General features: G+C 36.9%; 1 protein-coding gene across 1 annotated transcript in view; it reads right to left on the bottom strand.

Annotated features, from left to right (window-relative positions):
* Positions 1-9,630: 9,630 nt before the first annotated feature.
* Positions 9,631-17,915, bottom strand: part of ZNF804B (zinc finger protein 804B) — a 567,979-nt gene continuing 559,694 nt past the window's right edge. Inside the window, 2 exon segments of the mRNA NM_001191503.2 lie at positions 9,631-11,117; positions 11,119-13,295. Coding sequence (NP_001178432.2) covers positions 9,631-11,117; positions 11,119-13,295 — 3,664 coding nt within the window.

Here is a 17,915-nt window from a genome sequence, read left to right as displayed (position 1 = left end):
CAAAATATATAAAGAATTCATACAACTCAATAGCAAAATAAAGTTATTAAAAAATGGGCAGAGGATCTGAACAAACAATTTTCAGAAGGTATACAGATAGCCCACATGTGTATGGAAAGACTTGCAACGTCACTAATCATCAGAAATAAAAATAAAAACCACAATGAGATATCACCTCACATTTGTTAGAATGGCTGATATTTAAAAAGACAAGAGATCAAAGAGATGTAGAAAAGGGAACCCTCATACACCTATAGTGGGAATATAAATTGGTGTAGCCATTATGGAAAAGAGTATAGAAGCTCTTCAAAAAATTAAAAATAGAACTACCATATGATCTAGTAGTTCTACCTCTAGGTATTTGAAAAAGCAACATAAAAAACACTAATTTGAAAAGATGCATGCACTTCCATGTTCATAGCAGTATTATTTACAATAGCCAAGACATGGAAACACCCTAAATGTCCATTGACAGATGAATGGATAAGGAAACGTGATATATATATAAATGTGTGTATATGTGTGTGTGTATATATATATATACATATATGTATACATATATATATGTATATGTATACAATGGAATATTATTTATCAATAAAAAAGAATGAAATCTTGACATCTGCAACAACAGGGGTGAAACTAGAGGGCATTATACAAAGCAAAATAATTCAGAGAAAGTAAATACCATGTGATCGCACTTACAAGTGAAATCTAAAAATCAAAACAAAGCAACAATCAACACATAAAAACCTTAAACTTGTGGATATAGAGAACAGATTGATGGTTGCTGGAGGCAGGGAAGTAGGGCTCAGAGGTTGTCAAAAAGAAAGGGTTTAAAAGTAAAAATTTCCAGTTATAAAGTGAATAAATCAAGGGTGTATAATGTACAGAATGGTGACTATAGTTAATAATACTGCATTGCATATGTGAAAGTAGCTCGGAGAGTGGATCTTGAAAGTACTCATCAGAAAAAATTTGTAATGATGTATGATGATGAATGGTAACTGGACTTATTATGATGACCATTTTGTAATATAGCAAATAGCAAATGATTATGGTTTATACCTTAAGTTAATGTTATGTAAGTTATATATTAATAAAGTCTTAAAAACATGAACCCCTTTTTTACTAATTTTGTATAATTCCTATGCTATAACTTAATATTTCATAACTTTTTGCAACTTCTTAAACATCATTGAATCATATGCACCTTGAGCCTACTAAATCTTTCATTTTATTGATGAACTAGAGTTAGGCTCTGTCTCCCCAATAATCTACATGTACAAAGCTCTGTTAATTAAAGATAAATGTAGAATTTGACATTTATTTATGCTAAATTTCTCCTTTCAAATTTTGTCCCATTTTTATCCTTTTGAATTTATTTCACATTGCATTGTGCATTCACTACATTCCTAGTCTTGGGTTTGTGTTTCCCTATTTGATAGACATGTCTTCCATGATTTTGTCCTTGTTTATAAAAGGTTGACTGTAACAGAGTACTGCACAAAGACTTATAAGCAGTCTCTATAACCCTCTCTCAAATTTGAAATTAGTCCAGGTCTCAATATACCTTGTTTAACGAGCACATTTGTCATACAGGGCTGACTACAGTTCATAAGAATATTTATAAAATGTCTCTCTATAAAATACCCATACATTTTAATGTATTTCGCTCCCAGTCACTTCACCACATCTCTGGTGAAGGTAACAAAGAAAAACTACGTGACTAACGAGATACTTAATTTTCTGTCTTCTTACCTGACTTAGCAACATGTGACAGAAATGATTATTCTCACTTCTTTGAGTCACTTTCTTTACTTGCCTGATAGGCACACACATTTTTCTGATTTTTTCCTATGAAACCTGGAAGTTCATCACGGTCTTGTTTTTATGGAAAAAAAAAAATTCTGAAAAAGAACTGGATATATGGTTCCTTCTACTTCCACTCTTAAAGTCAGAGTGACCTAGGGTTCAGTCTCTGAACCTCTTATCCATCCTACCTATCCCTTTGGTATTATTCAGGGTAATGGCTGCAGACTCTTTCAATAAATTAATAATTTCAGAAATTATTTGTCCTTTCACACCTCTACTCAAACTTTAGATTCTTATTACCAACTACCAATGCAATGTTTCTACTTCAATATTTAAAGGGATCTCAGAATAGTTAAACTAATTATCCTCCTGCAGTGTTCTGCATTTCAGTTAACAGTAAATCCATCCTTCTAGTCGCTTGTACAAAAAGTATGATGTTACCTCTGATGTCTTTCTTTGTCTTATACTTTACACCCAATAGGAAGCACATTTTCTCAGCCCTACATTTTACCTTTCTCAGTATTTCCACTAGACTAACACTGAGCAAGTCTTTGCATTCTCTTGCCAGAAACAGTCAAAAAATCAAAGTATTAGGCACTCAGTCATGTTTAACTCTTTGTGACTCCATGGACTGTGGACCTCCAGGCTCCTCCGTCTGTGGTATTGTCCAGGCAAGAATACTGGAGTGGGTTGACATTTCCTTCTCCAGGGGATCTTCCTGACCTGCAATCTACATATTGGTCTCTGTTCTCCAAATTCACTTCCCCAGCAACTATTCACAATGCAATAGCTGAATGAGCCCGGTAAAATCTAGTGAGAATCATGTTGCTCATCTGCTAAAATTATCCAATAGATTCTCATCTCACAGTAAAAGCCAGTAATTATAATGGTTGGTGTGATTCCCACATGATTTTGCTCCAAAATTACTTCTCTAACCTTATCTCCCATAATTCTCTGAAACCCTCTTTTCTAGTCACAGTGTTCTCATAGTTGATGTTTGATGAACACATGCAAAGACTTGTTGAAACCTGATCTTAGCCTAGAATGCTCACTTCCTTCAGGTTATTGTGAAATATCACTGTCACAGTACAGCTTCCTCTAACTAACCTACCTAAAATTGTATTTTAGCTACTACTCCTGACCAAGCATCTTTATTTACTTTCCCTATTTATTTTCCTCAGTAGTATTTATCACCATCTAGCATAGTATTATATTATATTAGTTGTCTATTCTGGTTTTTATTTCTATAACTCAATTAGAATTAAATTACATTATGGTATTATTTTTAGTTTTGATTATTATTATATCCACACTAGTCAGATTACTGCCTAGCACATGGTCCTTAGTACATATTTGTTAAATAAGAAATAAAATAAAATGAATACATGAGAAAAAAATAATTTTGCTTTCATATTATTTGGTCTTAGTGTTAGACCACTCTAACTAGTTATTAACTCTAACTCTAACTTTAGAGTTACTAGTGACTGTCTTTTAATTAAAGACCATCATTAAATATTCTGCTTAAGCAAATTTGGTATTGTAGTACAGAATGAAGCAGAGCAAAGGCTAAGAGTTTTGCCAAGAGAATGCACTGGTCATAGCAAACACCCTCTTCCAACAACACAAGAGAAGACTTTACACATGGACATCACCAGATGGTCAACACCAAAATCAGATTGATTATATTCTTTGCAGCCAAAGATGGAGAAGATCTATACAATCAGCAGAAACAAGACTGGGAGCTGACTGTGGCTCAGATCATGAACTCCTTATTTCCAAATTCAGACTAAATTGGAGAAAGTAGGGAAAACCACTAGACCATTCAGGTATGACCAAAATCAAATCTCTTACAATTATACAGTGGAAGTGACAAATAGATTCAAGGGACTAGATTTGGTAGACATAGTGCCTGAAGAACTATGGACGGAGGTTCATAACATTGTACAGGAGATAGGGATCAAGACCATCCCCAAAAAAGAAATGCAAAAAGAAAAATGCTTGTCTGAGAAGGCCTTACAAATAGCTGAGAAAAGAAGAGAAGCAAAAGGCAAAGAACAAAAGGAAAGACAAACCATTTGAATGCAGAGTTCCAAAGAATAGCAAGGAGAGATAAGAAAGCCTTCTTCAGTGATCAGTGCAAAGAAATAGAGGAAAACAGTAGAATGGAAAGACTAGAGATCTCTTCAAGAAAATTAGAGATACAAAGGGAATATTTCATGCAAAGATGGGCACAATAAAAGACAGAAATGGTATGGACCTAACAGAAGCAGAAGATATTAAGAAGAGGTGGCAAGAATACACAGAAGAACTGTACAAAAAAGATCTTCATGACCAAGATAATCATGATGGTGTGATCGCTCACTTAGAGCCAGACATACTGGAATGTGAAGTCAAGTGGGTCTTAGGAAGCATCACTATGAACAAAGCTAGTGGAGGTGATGGAATCCCAGTTGAGCTATTTCAAATCCTAAAAGATGATGCTATGAAAGTGCTGCACTCACTATGCCAGCAAATTTGGATAACTCAGCAGTGGCGACAGGACTGGAAAAGGTCAGTCTTCATTCCAATCCCAAAGAAAGGCAATGCCAAAGAATGCTCAAACCACCACACAATTGCACTCATCTCACATGCTAGTAGAGTAATGCTCAAAATTCTCCAAGCCAGGCTTCAACAGTACATGAACCATGAAATTCCAGAGATTCAAACTGGATTTAGAAAAGGCAGAGGAACCAGAGATCAAATTGCCAACATCTATTGGATCATTGAAAAAGCAAGAGAGTTCCAGAAGAACATCTACTTCTGCTTTATTGACTATGCCAAAGCCTTTGACTGTGTGGATCACAAAAAACTGTGGAAAATTCTGAAAGAGATGGAAATACCAGACCACCTGACTTGCCTCCTGAGAAATCTGTGTGTGGTTCAGGAAGCAACAGTTAGAACTGGACACGAAACAAGAGACTGGTTCCAAATAGGGAAAGGAGTATATCAAGGCTATATATTGTCACCTTGCTTATTTATCTTTTACAAAGAGAACATCATGAGAAACGCTGGGCTGAATGCAGCACAAGCTGGTATCAAGATTCCTAGAAGAAATATCAATAACCTCAGATATGCAGATGACACCACCCTTATGGCAGAAAGTGAAGAGGAACTAAAGATCCTCTTGATGAAAGTGAAATAGAAGAGTAAAAAAGTTGGCTTAAAACTCAACATTCAGAAACCTAAGATCATGGCATCTGATCCCATCACTTCATGGCAAATAGATGGGGAAACAGTGGAAATAGTGACAAACTTTATTTTGGGGGGATATAAAATCACTGCTATACCAGGTTGAAGGTCAGGAAGGGAGGCGGTGAGGAGATAGCCCTCGTCAAAGGTAAGGAGCAGCGGCTGTGCTTTGCTGGAGCAGCCGTGAAGAGATTCCCCACACCCAAGGTAAGAGAAATCCAAGTAAGATGGTAGGTGTTGCAAGAGGGCATCAAAGGGCAGACACACTGAAACCATACTCACAGAAAACTAGTCAATCTAATCACACTAGGACCACAGTCTTGTCTAACTCAATGAAACTAAGCCGTGCCCGTGGGGCAACCCAAGATGGGCGGGTCATGGTGGAGAGATCTGACAGAATGTGGTCCACTGGAGAAGGGAATGGCAAACCACTTCAGTTATCTTGCCTTGAGAACCCCATGAACAGTACAAAATGGCAAAATGATAGGATACTGAAAGAGGAACTCCCCAGGTCAGTAGGTGCCCAATATGCTACTGGAGATCAGTGGAGAAATAACTCCAGAAAGAATGAAGGAATGGAGCCAAAGCAAAAACAATACCCAGCTGTGGATGTGACTGGTGATAGAAGCAAGGTCCGATGCTGTAAAGAGCAATATTGCATAGGAACCTGGAATGAAGGGTCCATGAATCAAGGCAAATTGGAAGTGGTCAAACAAGAGATGACAAGTCGACATTCTAGGAATCAGTGAACTAAAATGGACTGGAATGAGTGAATTTAACTCAGATGACCATTATATCTACTACTATGGGCAATAATCCCTCAGAAGAAATGGAGTGGCCATCATGGTCAACAAAAGAGTCTGAAATGTAGTACTTGGATGCAATCTCAAAAACAACAGAATGATCTCTGTTCATTTCCAAGGCAAACCATACAATATCAAAGTAATCTAAGTCTATGCCCCAACCAGTAATGCTGAAGAAGCTGAAGTTGAACGGTTCTATGAAAACCTACAAGATCTTTTAGAACTAACACCCAAAAAAGATGTCCTTTTCATTATAGGGGACTGGAATGCAAAAATAGGAAGTCAAGAAACACCTGGAGTAACAGGCAAATTTGGCCTTGGGGTACGGAATAAAGCAGGGCAAAGACTAATAGAGTTTTGCCAAGAAATTGCACAGATCATAACGAACACCCTCTTCCAACAACACGAGAAGACTCTATACATCACCAGATGGTCAACACTGAAATCAGATTGATTATATTCTTTGCAGCCAAAGATGGAGAAGCTCTATACAGTCAGCAAAAACAAGACCAGGAGCTGACTGTGGCTCAGATCATGAACTCCTTATTGCCAAATTCAGACTTAAATTGAAAAAAGTAGGGAAAACCACTAGACCATACAGGTATGACCTAAATCAAATCCCTTATGATTATACAGTGGAAGTGAGAAATAGATTTAAGGGACTAGATCTGATAGACAGAGTGCCTGATGAACTATGGAATGAGGTTCGTGACGTTGTACAGGAGACAGGGATCAAGACAATCCCCATGGAAAAGAAATGCAAAAAAGCAAAATGGCTGTCTGGGGAGGCCTTACAAATAGCTGTGAAAAGAAGAGAAGTGAAAAGAAAAGGAGAAAAGGGATGATATAAGCCTCTGAATGCAGAGTTCCAAAGAATAGCAAGGAGAGATAAGAAAGCCTTCCTCAGCGATCAATGCAAAGAAATAGAGGAAAACAACAGAATGGGAAAGACTAGAGAACTCTTCATGAAAATTAGAGATACCAAGGGAACATTTCATGCAAAGATGGGCTCGATAAAGGACAGAAATGGTATGGACCCAACAGAAGCAGAAGATATTAAGAAGAGGTGGCAAGAATACACAGAGGAACTGTACAAAAAAGATCTTCACAACCCAGAAATAATTTTCTCTGTATGTCCCAAACTTCCTCTCCATGTTGGTTCTACAATTTCCACTTTAAATAACGTGTCTCCTTAATAAGGAAAGCAAAACAAAATCAGATTGAAGTGACATTATTATTATTAGATCATCTCTTCATTCATCAAAATTAAAAAAGCAATTTGTTTTGATTTTCCCAATATTTGGGTTACCTAAGTGGTTTTAACTTGGTCTCTCTGTTCATTTTTGATTTATGGCTATTGTCTTACTGTTTATGAATGTACAAGAATTTTTCTGTTACTCTGAATGTTTTTCTTATTCTGTTTATACTGGGATGTTTAAAGGACTACATTTTTCTTTTCATTGAAATCTTTTGTAATGGTAGATTTGCTCATGTTATGCTACAGCTTTTATAATTTCCTACCCAGAGTACAAGTTATCTTTTATTTAGATTGCAAGGTCTGTCTTCTCACCGTCCAAGAGAGTAAGTATATCCAATGAACATTTTCATCATTGATAGTATAAGATAGTCATTTCCATGCCATCAATTCTTATCAGTCTACCCTTGGTAGTCAAAATTAAGTGCCCAAGTAGAAGTTCCCTGTTTTAACCTTCTGAGATATTAAATTGTCACCAAGACAATTATAAATATTAATCAGGTGCTGTTTTTTTCATGATAAGTCTCCTGGTGAGTTCCTGTAATTCTGTCTTGGCTCTATGTCAACTTCATAATGTTTTAGGAAACAGTCATTCACTTTAGTTTTCCTTTTATGTGTTGGGTCATTTGTCATCTATTTTTTAAAAAATCATTTATGTTTATCAAAGGTCTTTCATAATAACTTTTATGGAGTTCCACACAAGTATAGAATTTTTTGCTATTTGATGATTTTTTTTTCCATTTTTTTCTATTTCTTTTAGATAAAATAGGATTTTTCACTGCCATACTCCAGTCAAAACTTCCATCCCACAAGTTTCTGGTGGTATCTAGGAAACTATGTCACTTCTTTATGCTAAAATTTTTTATTCAATTTATTCTCTATCTCTCCCTTACCAGCATCAATTGTTAGCAAGTGTTAAGGACTTAATCCTTCAACTTCATTTTTCCTCATCTGTACAGAGGAATGATAATATTGATCTCAAAATACATTTATGAAGATTAAATGAGATAATGAGGGTCTAGTGCTCAGCCTGACTCTCTTGATACACAGGAGAGTTTCTGTAAGGACAGCTCTCTTACCTGTGAAGCCAAGGCTGAGTAAGCCATCATTCTCATGTTTTAGTGATAGAGGAGTTTGCATCATCATACACACTGTGACACTGTGGTGATGGCTGATTACCTCCAGTTTTGTTTAATTTGAATCACTCTGAAACCTGTGCTTGTGGGAGCTGTGTAGTCACACAAGTTTTCTACGCTTTTAAGAATATAAAACAATGAACTGAAGGGCCAGTCAGAAATATAGATGCAAGAAATGCAAATTCTGTGGGTCAGAAAGTATTTTGAATAAATGTTTAAAATTGTTTGCAAAATTACAGGAATGGTGATTTTATTCATAATTCACTTTTTATTAGTTTCTAATAAAATTGAACAAAACACACCAAATACTTTAAAGTTTTCTCAATAAATATCAGGTAAAACTTTTGACATTGTCAAACCTTTACCTCTGTATGTAATTGATATACATATGTTGGCTGAACACAGATTTCTGAGAATAAAGAAAACTTAATATTTTAATCCCAATAATATTTGAAAGTTTGACCAATGTATTAAAATATTATTCATAGTATATTTTAGTTTTATTTTGCATGATCAAATACTAAAGATTGCAAATATGTGTTTTCTTATACAAAAATTAAATATTCTTAACTTCAGATATTGGTGATTCTTACAATTACAAAATTCTCTTAACATAGAAGTGTGTGAAATGAAGATAACTCAATTTTCCACATAAACTCAGCCATACAATGTGGATAAGATTGTTTTGCATTGAAGAGTAATTTTTAATCTGAATTAGTTAGAAAATTTCTTGCCATCTCTCATTTCTTATGAAAATATAGTTTATATTGGTTGAAACAGATTACATTGATTGAAAGCTTAGTAAATAGTGAACCATAGGAACTATTATTACCACATAATTAGTTTGTTTCACTGACCTTCTATTATTACCTGATGAATAAAAACAAATGTGCATTCATTCATTCATTCACTCACTCGTTCAATGAACACCTAGAAGATAGAGTATTATGTTCCATTTAATTTTTTTCATATTAATATGCCTAAATTTTTTGTTTTTTTACATTACATGAGAACTCATCCAAAAATACTCCTCTGCCTTTCTATCAAATTACTTTGCTGCTGCTGCTGCTGCTCCTAAGTCGCTTCAGTCGTGTCTGACTCTGCGACTCCATAGACGGCAGCCCACCAGGCTCCTCTGTCCCTGGGATTCTCCAGGCAAGAGTACCATTGCCTTCTCCGTCAAATGACTTTAAATTTGTCTAATTAATTTCAGCAAATTAAGAGATTCTTAAAATGCTTCTATTACAATATTGGCAATTCAGTTTACATTTCTATATTGGTCACATTTTGCATTGGGGTACCACTCTTTTAAATATAATAATAATCAGACCACTTTAAATACATCACTTTGTAGGTACTGACAATTTGTTTTATTTATCCAGAAGAAGGGCTTTTAGTTCAAGCGAGCTGACACATTTAAGGCCTCTTTCACTCCATTTAATGGTTGCATCTGACTGGAGCAAGAATGATGGCAAAGATCTTGACCTTGAAACACTGGTTGAATTAGAGGATTCAAGTGGATGATAGAAGTTGTAGCTGGGTTGAAGTGAGGGCCAAACAAGGTGGGGATAAATGCTGCAGGGGGCAAGGGCTGAAATGTTATGTGAGATGGGTGGAAGGGAGCAGTGGTGACTAAATGCAGGGGATGACCTGCTAAGAAAGTGGGGTGTGCAGGGATGACGGTTGGGGTCAAAGGTGAAAATGTGAATGGATTAAAACGTGGCTGGGAAAGAGGATGTAGATGAGCTATAGGAAGATGACTGCTATGGGCATTTATGGAAGCAGAAACAATATGCTGCAGGAATGTGTGGTGGATGGTGGTTATAGAAGCCTGCTGGTGACCTGGAACTGTCTGTACAGTGGAGGCCGAAGAAAAAGCGGTGGGCCCTGCAGCAGGCAAAACTCGAAGATGCTTTGATAGGAGCTGTTTCTGCATATGCTGCTGGGCTTGTAGCTGTAGGAGCTTATATTTATCTATTTCATCAGGAGAATATGTTATAGGCTGTTGAATTAATGGAGGAGAGAGAGATTTATGACACACTTCTAAGTCATCTGCTACTTTGTCATGTTTCTGCATAGTTCTGTCATAGTAAGAGTTTATATTCCCCTCTATCTGATTCATTTGCATGCTTCCATCCTGTAAGTCTAGATTCATATCGTTCTCTTTGGTCTCCATTGAATCAGTAATACCACTATATCTGTTAGATGGAAAAGCACCAGGGAAACCATTTGGTACTGGGTCACAGCTTTGAATAGAAGGTTGGACTTCATTAATTAATGATTTTGGTTGTTCTTTTGTTGTTGGGTTCTTTTTCATGTTTGGTGAGTGAGATTCTGCTACTACATGAATTATACCTTTAGAAAAATGATTATCACAATCAGTGCCCACTAAAACAGTAAAATCATTTGTTGGGGAACTTTTGACTTTGTTTTTATCAATACTTCTTTGCATCGCACTGCCTTTATCCTTTCTTCTTCTGCCTTTGTTTGGTGTTTTTTCAGGCAAAGGCAATGAAGGTCTGTTACAGCCTGGTGGCGTAAATGGAATTACACATTGGATTTGTGAAAGAGTCTCTGATTCATTTTTACAGCTGTTTGATGAGATCTCAAACTGAATTGATTGTTCCTGACATTTCTTGGCTTGTACTCTTTCTAAAAGGCTTTTGGCTGTCAGGGAGGTCCTCTCTCCTTCTATAGGGTTCAACTCTGTGGTATCTGAAGGACTTCTTGAACAGTTCCTTAGAAGGTAGCTGATATTCCCAGAGTTACATTGCATGGGTTTTACTTTTCCCAGATCACAAATATGAGGGCTGTCCAAAGACTGTTGATTCATTTTACTTTTATTTAAGTAATACATTTTCTCTCTTGAGTGAGAGCCCATATCTGCTGTGCTGAGGTCCCTGGCAATTAGGTGGATTTTCACTGTTTCCAGCACAAAAAACCTGTGAGCTAAAATCACACTGGGTGATTCTTTTGGATTTTTGCCCTGAAAATTGTTGATTTTTGCCCAGTTTATGTTTTTCTCTGCAATAACCATAAGCATGTTTTGAATATTTTTCATTTTTAATTGATTCCCACAATTTGCAGCTCCTGCCTCTCTCGGTTTCAGACTGTGGGCAGTCACTCTTTGCTAGCTCCTCAGAAAAGCAGAAACAGCTGTGCTTTCGGCGTTTCCGTTTGTGTCTTTCAACTGAGTTATGCTCTCGCTTGCAAAAGTAGAGCAAATTACCTCTATCATGTCCACTGGACCCATAATTGGAATGAGAACTTCTCAAGCTGGATGTACTGACATGGGATGTGTCTGAAGGGCTAGAACATCTATTCAGAGACACCTTTGGAGAACTTATCTTGTAACTTGCTCTTCCACATCCAGAAACCCCGCTGGTCGTACTGATGTAGTTACTATTCAAAATTACACTGAAATCCTTCCCATGGTCACTGTGATCCCTTATTGTGTAAGGACTAGACTTCCAGGTGAACTGATTCACTTCTTCAACATCCAGATGAGGATCACAAGAAATCAGTTTATGTTTTTTCGTCCTAGAGGTGCAAGGAGAAAAAGATAGGCCCTTATTTGCATCATTTAAAATTACCCTTTGACAGCTTTGCCAATGGGCCCTTGAAGGTTCTTGAAGTTCATTACCACCATTTTTATTGTTTCCTACGCAATTCTTTAGAGAGATATCAAGGTAAGCAGGCACTTCAGGATTTTTCATTTCCAAATCGCTTGCACTAAAATTGCGTTCACTCATACTGGGCTCAGAATTGTTGCCGCCCAAATTATATTTCCTCTGGAAATTTTCCCAATCTGGATTAGCTATCTTCATCTTTGGTTTCAGAGACCGATTATCTTCTTGGATCAATTTTTGTTGGTCTTTAATTAAACCTGAGACTTGATTCTCCATTGTAGTCTTCATTTCTGAGGCCTCTTTCTGCAATTCTGTTTTTAAATCCTCTGGATCACGGCCATCCTTTGTGTTTCGAGAAAGCTTAAAATCAAAATATAATGGGTTGCAGCCATAAGAGATACAGGGCTCTGTTTTTGTAAAGAGAAGAAGTTCTGTTGGCCATTGGAGAGTGGTATGGCCATCCTTGCTTTTTACATGGAGAAAAGGCAATGCTTTGGCCTTCACATCATGGGGATATGCTTCTCTTATAAAACTTTGTGCATTTCTGCTAACTCTTTCTGTTTTATCTAATGATTTTTCTCTCTTCTGTTTTCTGGAGTTGGGATTCAGATGAACTGAACTGCTTTGTTCGCTTGGCTCTATTGATGGAATCTCACCCAGACATCCAAACACCCTGGCATCACTATGCTTGTAAATGTTTGTTGGGCTAGAGGAAACATTGGCTTGGCATGAGTGACTAATGCGGTTTTCTGAAGTGTTCTTCAATGTATTTCTGGTTTCCTTTGCTCTGCTTGAAGGAGTAAAATCCACATCTGAAAGATGAATGTTAGATTTACTGAATGAAGCATGAATGCCAATCGAATTTTCCAGCATTTCATCAACAAAGTCATTCTTGTCTTGCAAAATTTGAGAGTTTATGGGGAGGGTATTGTGTAAAATACTTTCCAGATGGTTTGATGAGATGTTTATATCTTTTTCCTTAGTGAGATGTGTATCTTCATTTGCAAACCTACAACACATGCATTTCTCTGCAGTTGATTTTGTCTTATAGATGGGTGACTTGTTACAATCGTGGGTTTCTTCTGTGTTCTCACTGAAAACTGATGCTGAAGATTCTAATTTTAGATGCACTTTTTTGGAAAAAGAAAATGACACTCCCGTCCTTTGATTTGCATTGCTGAGATCTGAGGATGTTTGTGGTACCCTATTTCCAAACAAACGACGTCGGTCTGTTTGCAACTGGTGTCGATTTGCTGTGGTGGACCGCTGCTTATCGGCAATGCTTCTGGAGAGATTTTTTCCTTTAAGGAGAAGAGCATTTTTCATGCATGATACCTTTCTGCCATTCTTAACTGGGAAAATTCCTTGCTGAAGTTGTTTTTCTATAGGTACTTTGGAGGCTTTGTATGCTGGTCCATTTTCAGAAACACTGCAAATAAAACAAATATTTAAATGATTAAGACATCAGATTTGAAATCTTATCTATATATGAACATTCATAGTGTATGATGATGGGTTCTGATACTATTTTTGAACTACATCTATTGCAGTATAACAATTTCACTGCATTTATGTAACTTAGTATCTCTATGTCTTATAGTAGCTATTTCTAAAATGCTTTGCTTAAGTCAGTTTTTTTGAAATTAGCAAAAAGCAATAGCAAGTGAATATCTTATGCTAGTGCTGCTAAAGAAAATAAAGCATTGTATTTACATCACAATATGTCCCCCAGAGACTACTAATTCTTTGGAATATAGATTTAACCTTATTTTGCAAAGAGTTTTCCAGTCAGTGCCTTCACCTAAATAGGAAAAAAAATGGAACTGAAAGTCACTCACAAAGCATAAACATATCTCTTTTATTCACTTTTTTAGTTTAAAGTTCAGTTCAGTTCAGTTCATTTGCTCAGTCATGTTCGACTCTTTGCGACCCCATGGATTGCAACAGGCCAGGCTTCCCTGTTCATCACCAACTCCCAGAGCTTCTCAAACTCATGTTCATTGAGTTGGTGATGCCAAGTTCAAGCACTATATAATTTTTGTTTCCTCAGTCTTAAAACCCCTTCATGTTTGTTTTCTTACAAAACAGGGTGATTAGTTCTGTCTTTATGACTTGTCACTAATTTGATCAATTCTAAGAAAGTAACACACATTTTTACATGCCACCTCAATGTCTTCAATTAGTCTAAAACCCTTTTTTTAGCTTCTTACTCATCATAATATTTTCCTTGTATCTTTTTTGCATATATATGTTTTATCTTTTGACAGATTTTTAAAGATTATTCTTTTGAGCTTGACTAGCAATTCAATCAGAAACTGGAAAGGGTGATACATAAAATAGATGAAACTCTTTAGATTAAAATTTTCTCTAATGTTCTGTGAAACATCTACTACAAAACAAATCTTATTGCAGGGGAAACAATACAAATTGCATAATTGTGAGCTGGCTTTGTTTTCCTTTTTCTTGCTTTGAGCTGACTTGCTTTCAGCTGCTTTGCTTGTTGGTTTTGAGCTGGCTTTCTTTTCCTTTTTTATTTCCCTCCACATTTTTGGACATGCTTTGTTGGCTTTTTCCTATTTTAGATTTTTACTTCATTTTTATACAGTCATTTATCGCATGCGCAAATAGTACTAAAATAACAGATATCTTTTTCACATGTAGTATAACTTCTAATGGGGAGGAGTCCTTTCCTAGCCTTTGTTCTGACAAATTCTTTCTTATTGTTTTTACTTAACTATTTGATCAACTGCCATAGAACTCTGGTGTCCTGATATTCTTTGTGTTCAACAAATTTCATTGCTTTCCTTCACTGTCTTTATTTGTTTAATATTACAGAAACATATTTAATTAGCCTACTTTTATTCATATTGAAACAAATCCACTTACGTATTTGCATGATTTTATAAACTTTCCTTTTTCTGTATACATAATATATTTTATACTGATTTCAAACAATGAACTATGTATTATACATAATTTACATATATATATTTTATTATATATACATCGGAGAAGGCAATGGCACCCCACTCCAGTACTCTTGCCTGGAAAATCCCATGGATGGAAGAGCCTGGTAGGCTGCAGTCCATGGGGTCGCTGAGAGTCGGACACGACTGAGTGACTTCACTTTCACTTTTCACTTTCATGCATTGGAGAAGGAAATGGCAACCCACTCCAGTGTTCTTGCCTGGAGAATCCCAGGGACGGGGGAGCCTGATGGGCTGCTATCTCTGGGGTCACACAGAGTCGGACATGACTGAAGCAACTTAGCAACAGCAGCATACATATACATATATGTGGGGCTTCCCTGATAGCTCAGTTGGTAAAGAATCCACCTGCAATGCAGGATACCCCAGTTTGATTCCTAGGTTGGGAAGATTTGCTGGAGAAGGGCTAGGCTACCCACTCTAGTATTCTTGGGCTTCCCTGGTGGCTCAGCTGGTAAAGAATCTGCCTGCAATGCAGGAGACTTGGGTTTGATCCCTGGGTTGGGAAGATCCCCTGGAGAAGGGAAAGGTTAGCCACTCCAGCATTCTGTCTGGAAAATTCCATGGGCTACAGTCCACGGGGTCACAAAGAGTTGGACACGACTGAGCAACTTTCACTTTCACACTCACACATACATATCAGTTCAGTTCAGTCGCTCAGTCGTGTCCGACTCTTTGAGACTCCAGGAATCCCAGCACGCCAGGCCTCCCTGTCCATCACCAACTCCCGGAGTTCACCCAAACTCATGTCCATCGAGTTGGTGATGTCATCCAGCCATCTCATCCTCCGTCGTCCCCTTCTCCTCCTGCCCCCAATCCCTCCCAGCATCCGAGTCTTTTCCAATGAGTCAACTCTTCACATGAGGTGGCCAAAGTATTGGAGTTTCAGCTTTAGCATCAGTCCTTCCAATGAACACCCAGGACTGATCTCCTTTAGGATGGACTGGTTGGATCTCCTTGCAACACCACACTTCAAAAGTATCAATTCTTCAGCACTCAGATTTCTTCACAGTCCAACTCTCACATCCATACATGACCATTGGAAAAACCATAGTCTTGACTAGACGGACCTTTGCTGGCAAAGTAATGTCTCTGCTTTTGAATATGCTATCTAGGTTGGTCATAACTTTCCTTCCAAGGAGTAAGCGTCTTTTAATTTCATGGCTGCAATCACCATCTGCAGTGATTTTGGAGCCCAGAAAAATAAAGTCTGACACTGTTTCCCCATCTATTTGCCATGAAGTGATGGGACCAGATGCCATGATCTTCGTTTTCTGAATGTTGAGCTTTAAGCCAACTTTTTCACTCTCCACTTTCACTTTCATCAAGAGGGTCTTTAGTTCCTCTTCATTTTCTGCCATAAGGGTGGTGTCATCTGCATATCTGAGGTTATTGATATTTATCCTGGCAATCTTGATTCCAGCTTGTGTTCTTCCAGCCCAGCGTTTCTCATGATGTACTCTACATATAAGTTAAATAAGCAGGGTGACAATATACAGCCTTGACGTACACCTTTTCCTATTTGGAACCAGTCTATTGTTCCATGTCCAGTTCTAACTGTTGCTTCTGACCTGCATACAGATTTCTCAAGAGGAAGGTCAGGTAGTCTGGTATTCCCATCTCTTATAGAATTTTCCGCAGTTTATTGTAATCCACACAGTCAAAGGCTTTGGCATAGTCAATAAAGCAGAAATAGATGTTTTTATGGAACTCTCTTGCTTTTTTCCATGATCCAGCAGATGTTGGCAATTTGATCTCTGGTTCCTCTGCCTTTTCTAAAACCAGCTTGAACACTGGAAGTTCATGGTTCATGTATTGCTGAAGCCTGGCTTGGAGAATTTTGAGCATTACTTTACTAGAGTGTGAGATGAGTACAATTATTCGGTAGTTTGAGCATTCTTTGGCATTGTCTTTCTTTGGGATTGGAATGAAAACTGACCTTTTCCAGTCCTGTGGCCACTGCTGAGTTTTCCAAATTTGCTGGCATGTTGAGTGCAGCACTTTCACAGCATCATCTTTCAGGATTTGAAATAGCTCTACTGGAATTCCCACCTCCACTAGCTTTGTTTGTAGTGATGCATTCTAAGGCCAACTTGACTTCACATTCCAGGATGTCTGGCTCTAGGTGAGTGATCACACCGTCGTGATTATCTGGGTCATGAAGCTCTTTTTTGTACAGTTCATCTGTGTATTCTTTCCACCTCTTTTTAATATCTCTGCTTCTGTTAGATCCATACCATTTCTGTCCTTTATCGAGCCCATCTTTGCATGAAATGTTCCCTTGGTATCTCTAATTTTCTTGAAGAGATCTCTATTCTTTCCCATTCTTTTGTTTTATGTATATGTATTTTGGTATACTTAATACATACAAATAATTATGTGTATATCTCACTTTACCAAGCTATAGTTACAAACTGGTTTCTTTTGGTTAATTTTTGCCAGCATATCTGGGAACTTTCAATTCAACTTCTTCAGCTTAGATACATTTTCTTCTCTGATTTATCTGATTATTGCCCTTCCCTGTCCTAGTATCTTATCCTATAATTTATACATTAAATTTATTTGCTCTCAGGATATGCTTGGGTCTTATTACTTATATTAATACTCTAGTTGTTTTAGTCTCTTGTTCAGAAAAAGAATTTGTTTTTAATTTCTATTTTATGGATTCAATATTTTTCAATGTCCAATCTGTTGTTTATTATATCCATATGGATTTTGTTTTACAAACAATAAATTTAGTCACCAGTTAATAATTTCAGATGGCTCTTTTTCCATGAATTAATAATGCCTGAAACTTTAGAGTTGTATTCTTGAATATTGTAGAAAACTAAATTTGGAAAAATTTTAAAGTGTCTGCTCCTTACTCCTTTAAAGTGTAACTATTTCATAATGAAAACTTTTCTCTTATTCATCACATTGATCTCCTTTCTTGAATTATTCCATTATGATCTAGATACTGAACTATTTTTTATATTCTCTTTTTCCTTAATAATGGTTTTGCTTATTATTCTGGCACTGTTTTGTACATTTTCTTTCTTTACTTTATGTTAGTCTAAATATTC

Source organism: Bos taurus, chromosome 4, assembly GCF_002263795.3.
Source record: "Bos taurus isolate L1 Dominette 01449 registration number 42190680 breed Hereford chromosome 4, ARS-UCD2.0, whole genome shotgun sequence".
Taxonomy (NCBI): domain Eukaryota; kingdom Metazoa; phylum Chordata; class Mammalia; order Artiodactyla; family Bovidae; genus Bos; species Bos taurus.
This window is presented reverse-complemented; position numbering and strand designations above follow the sequence as displayed.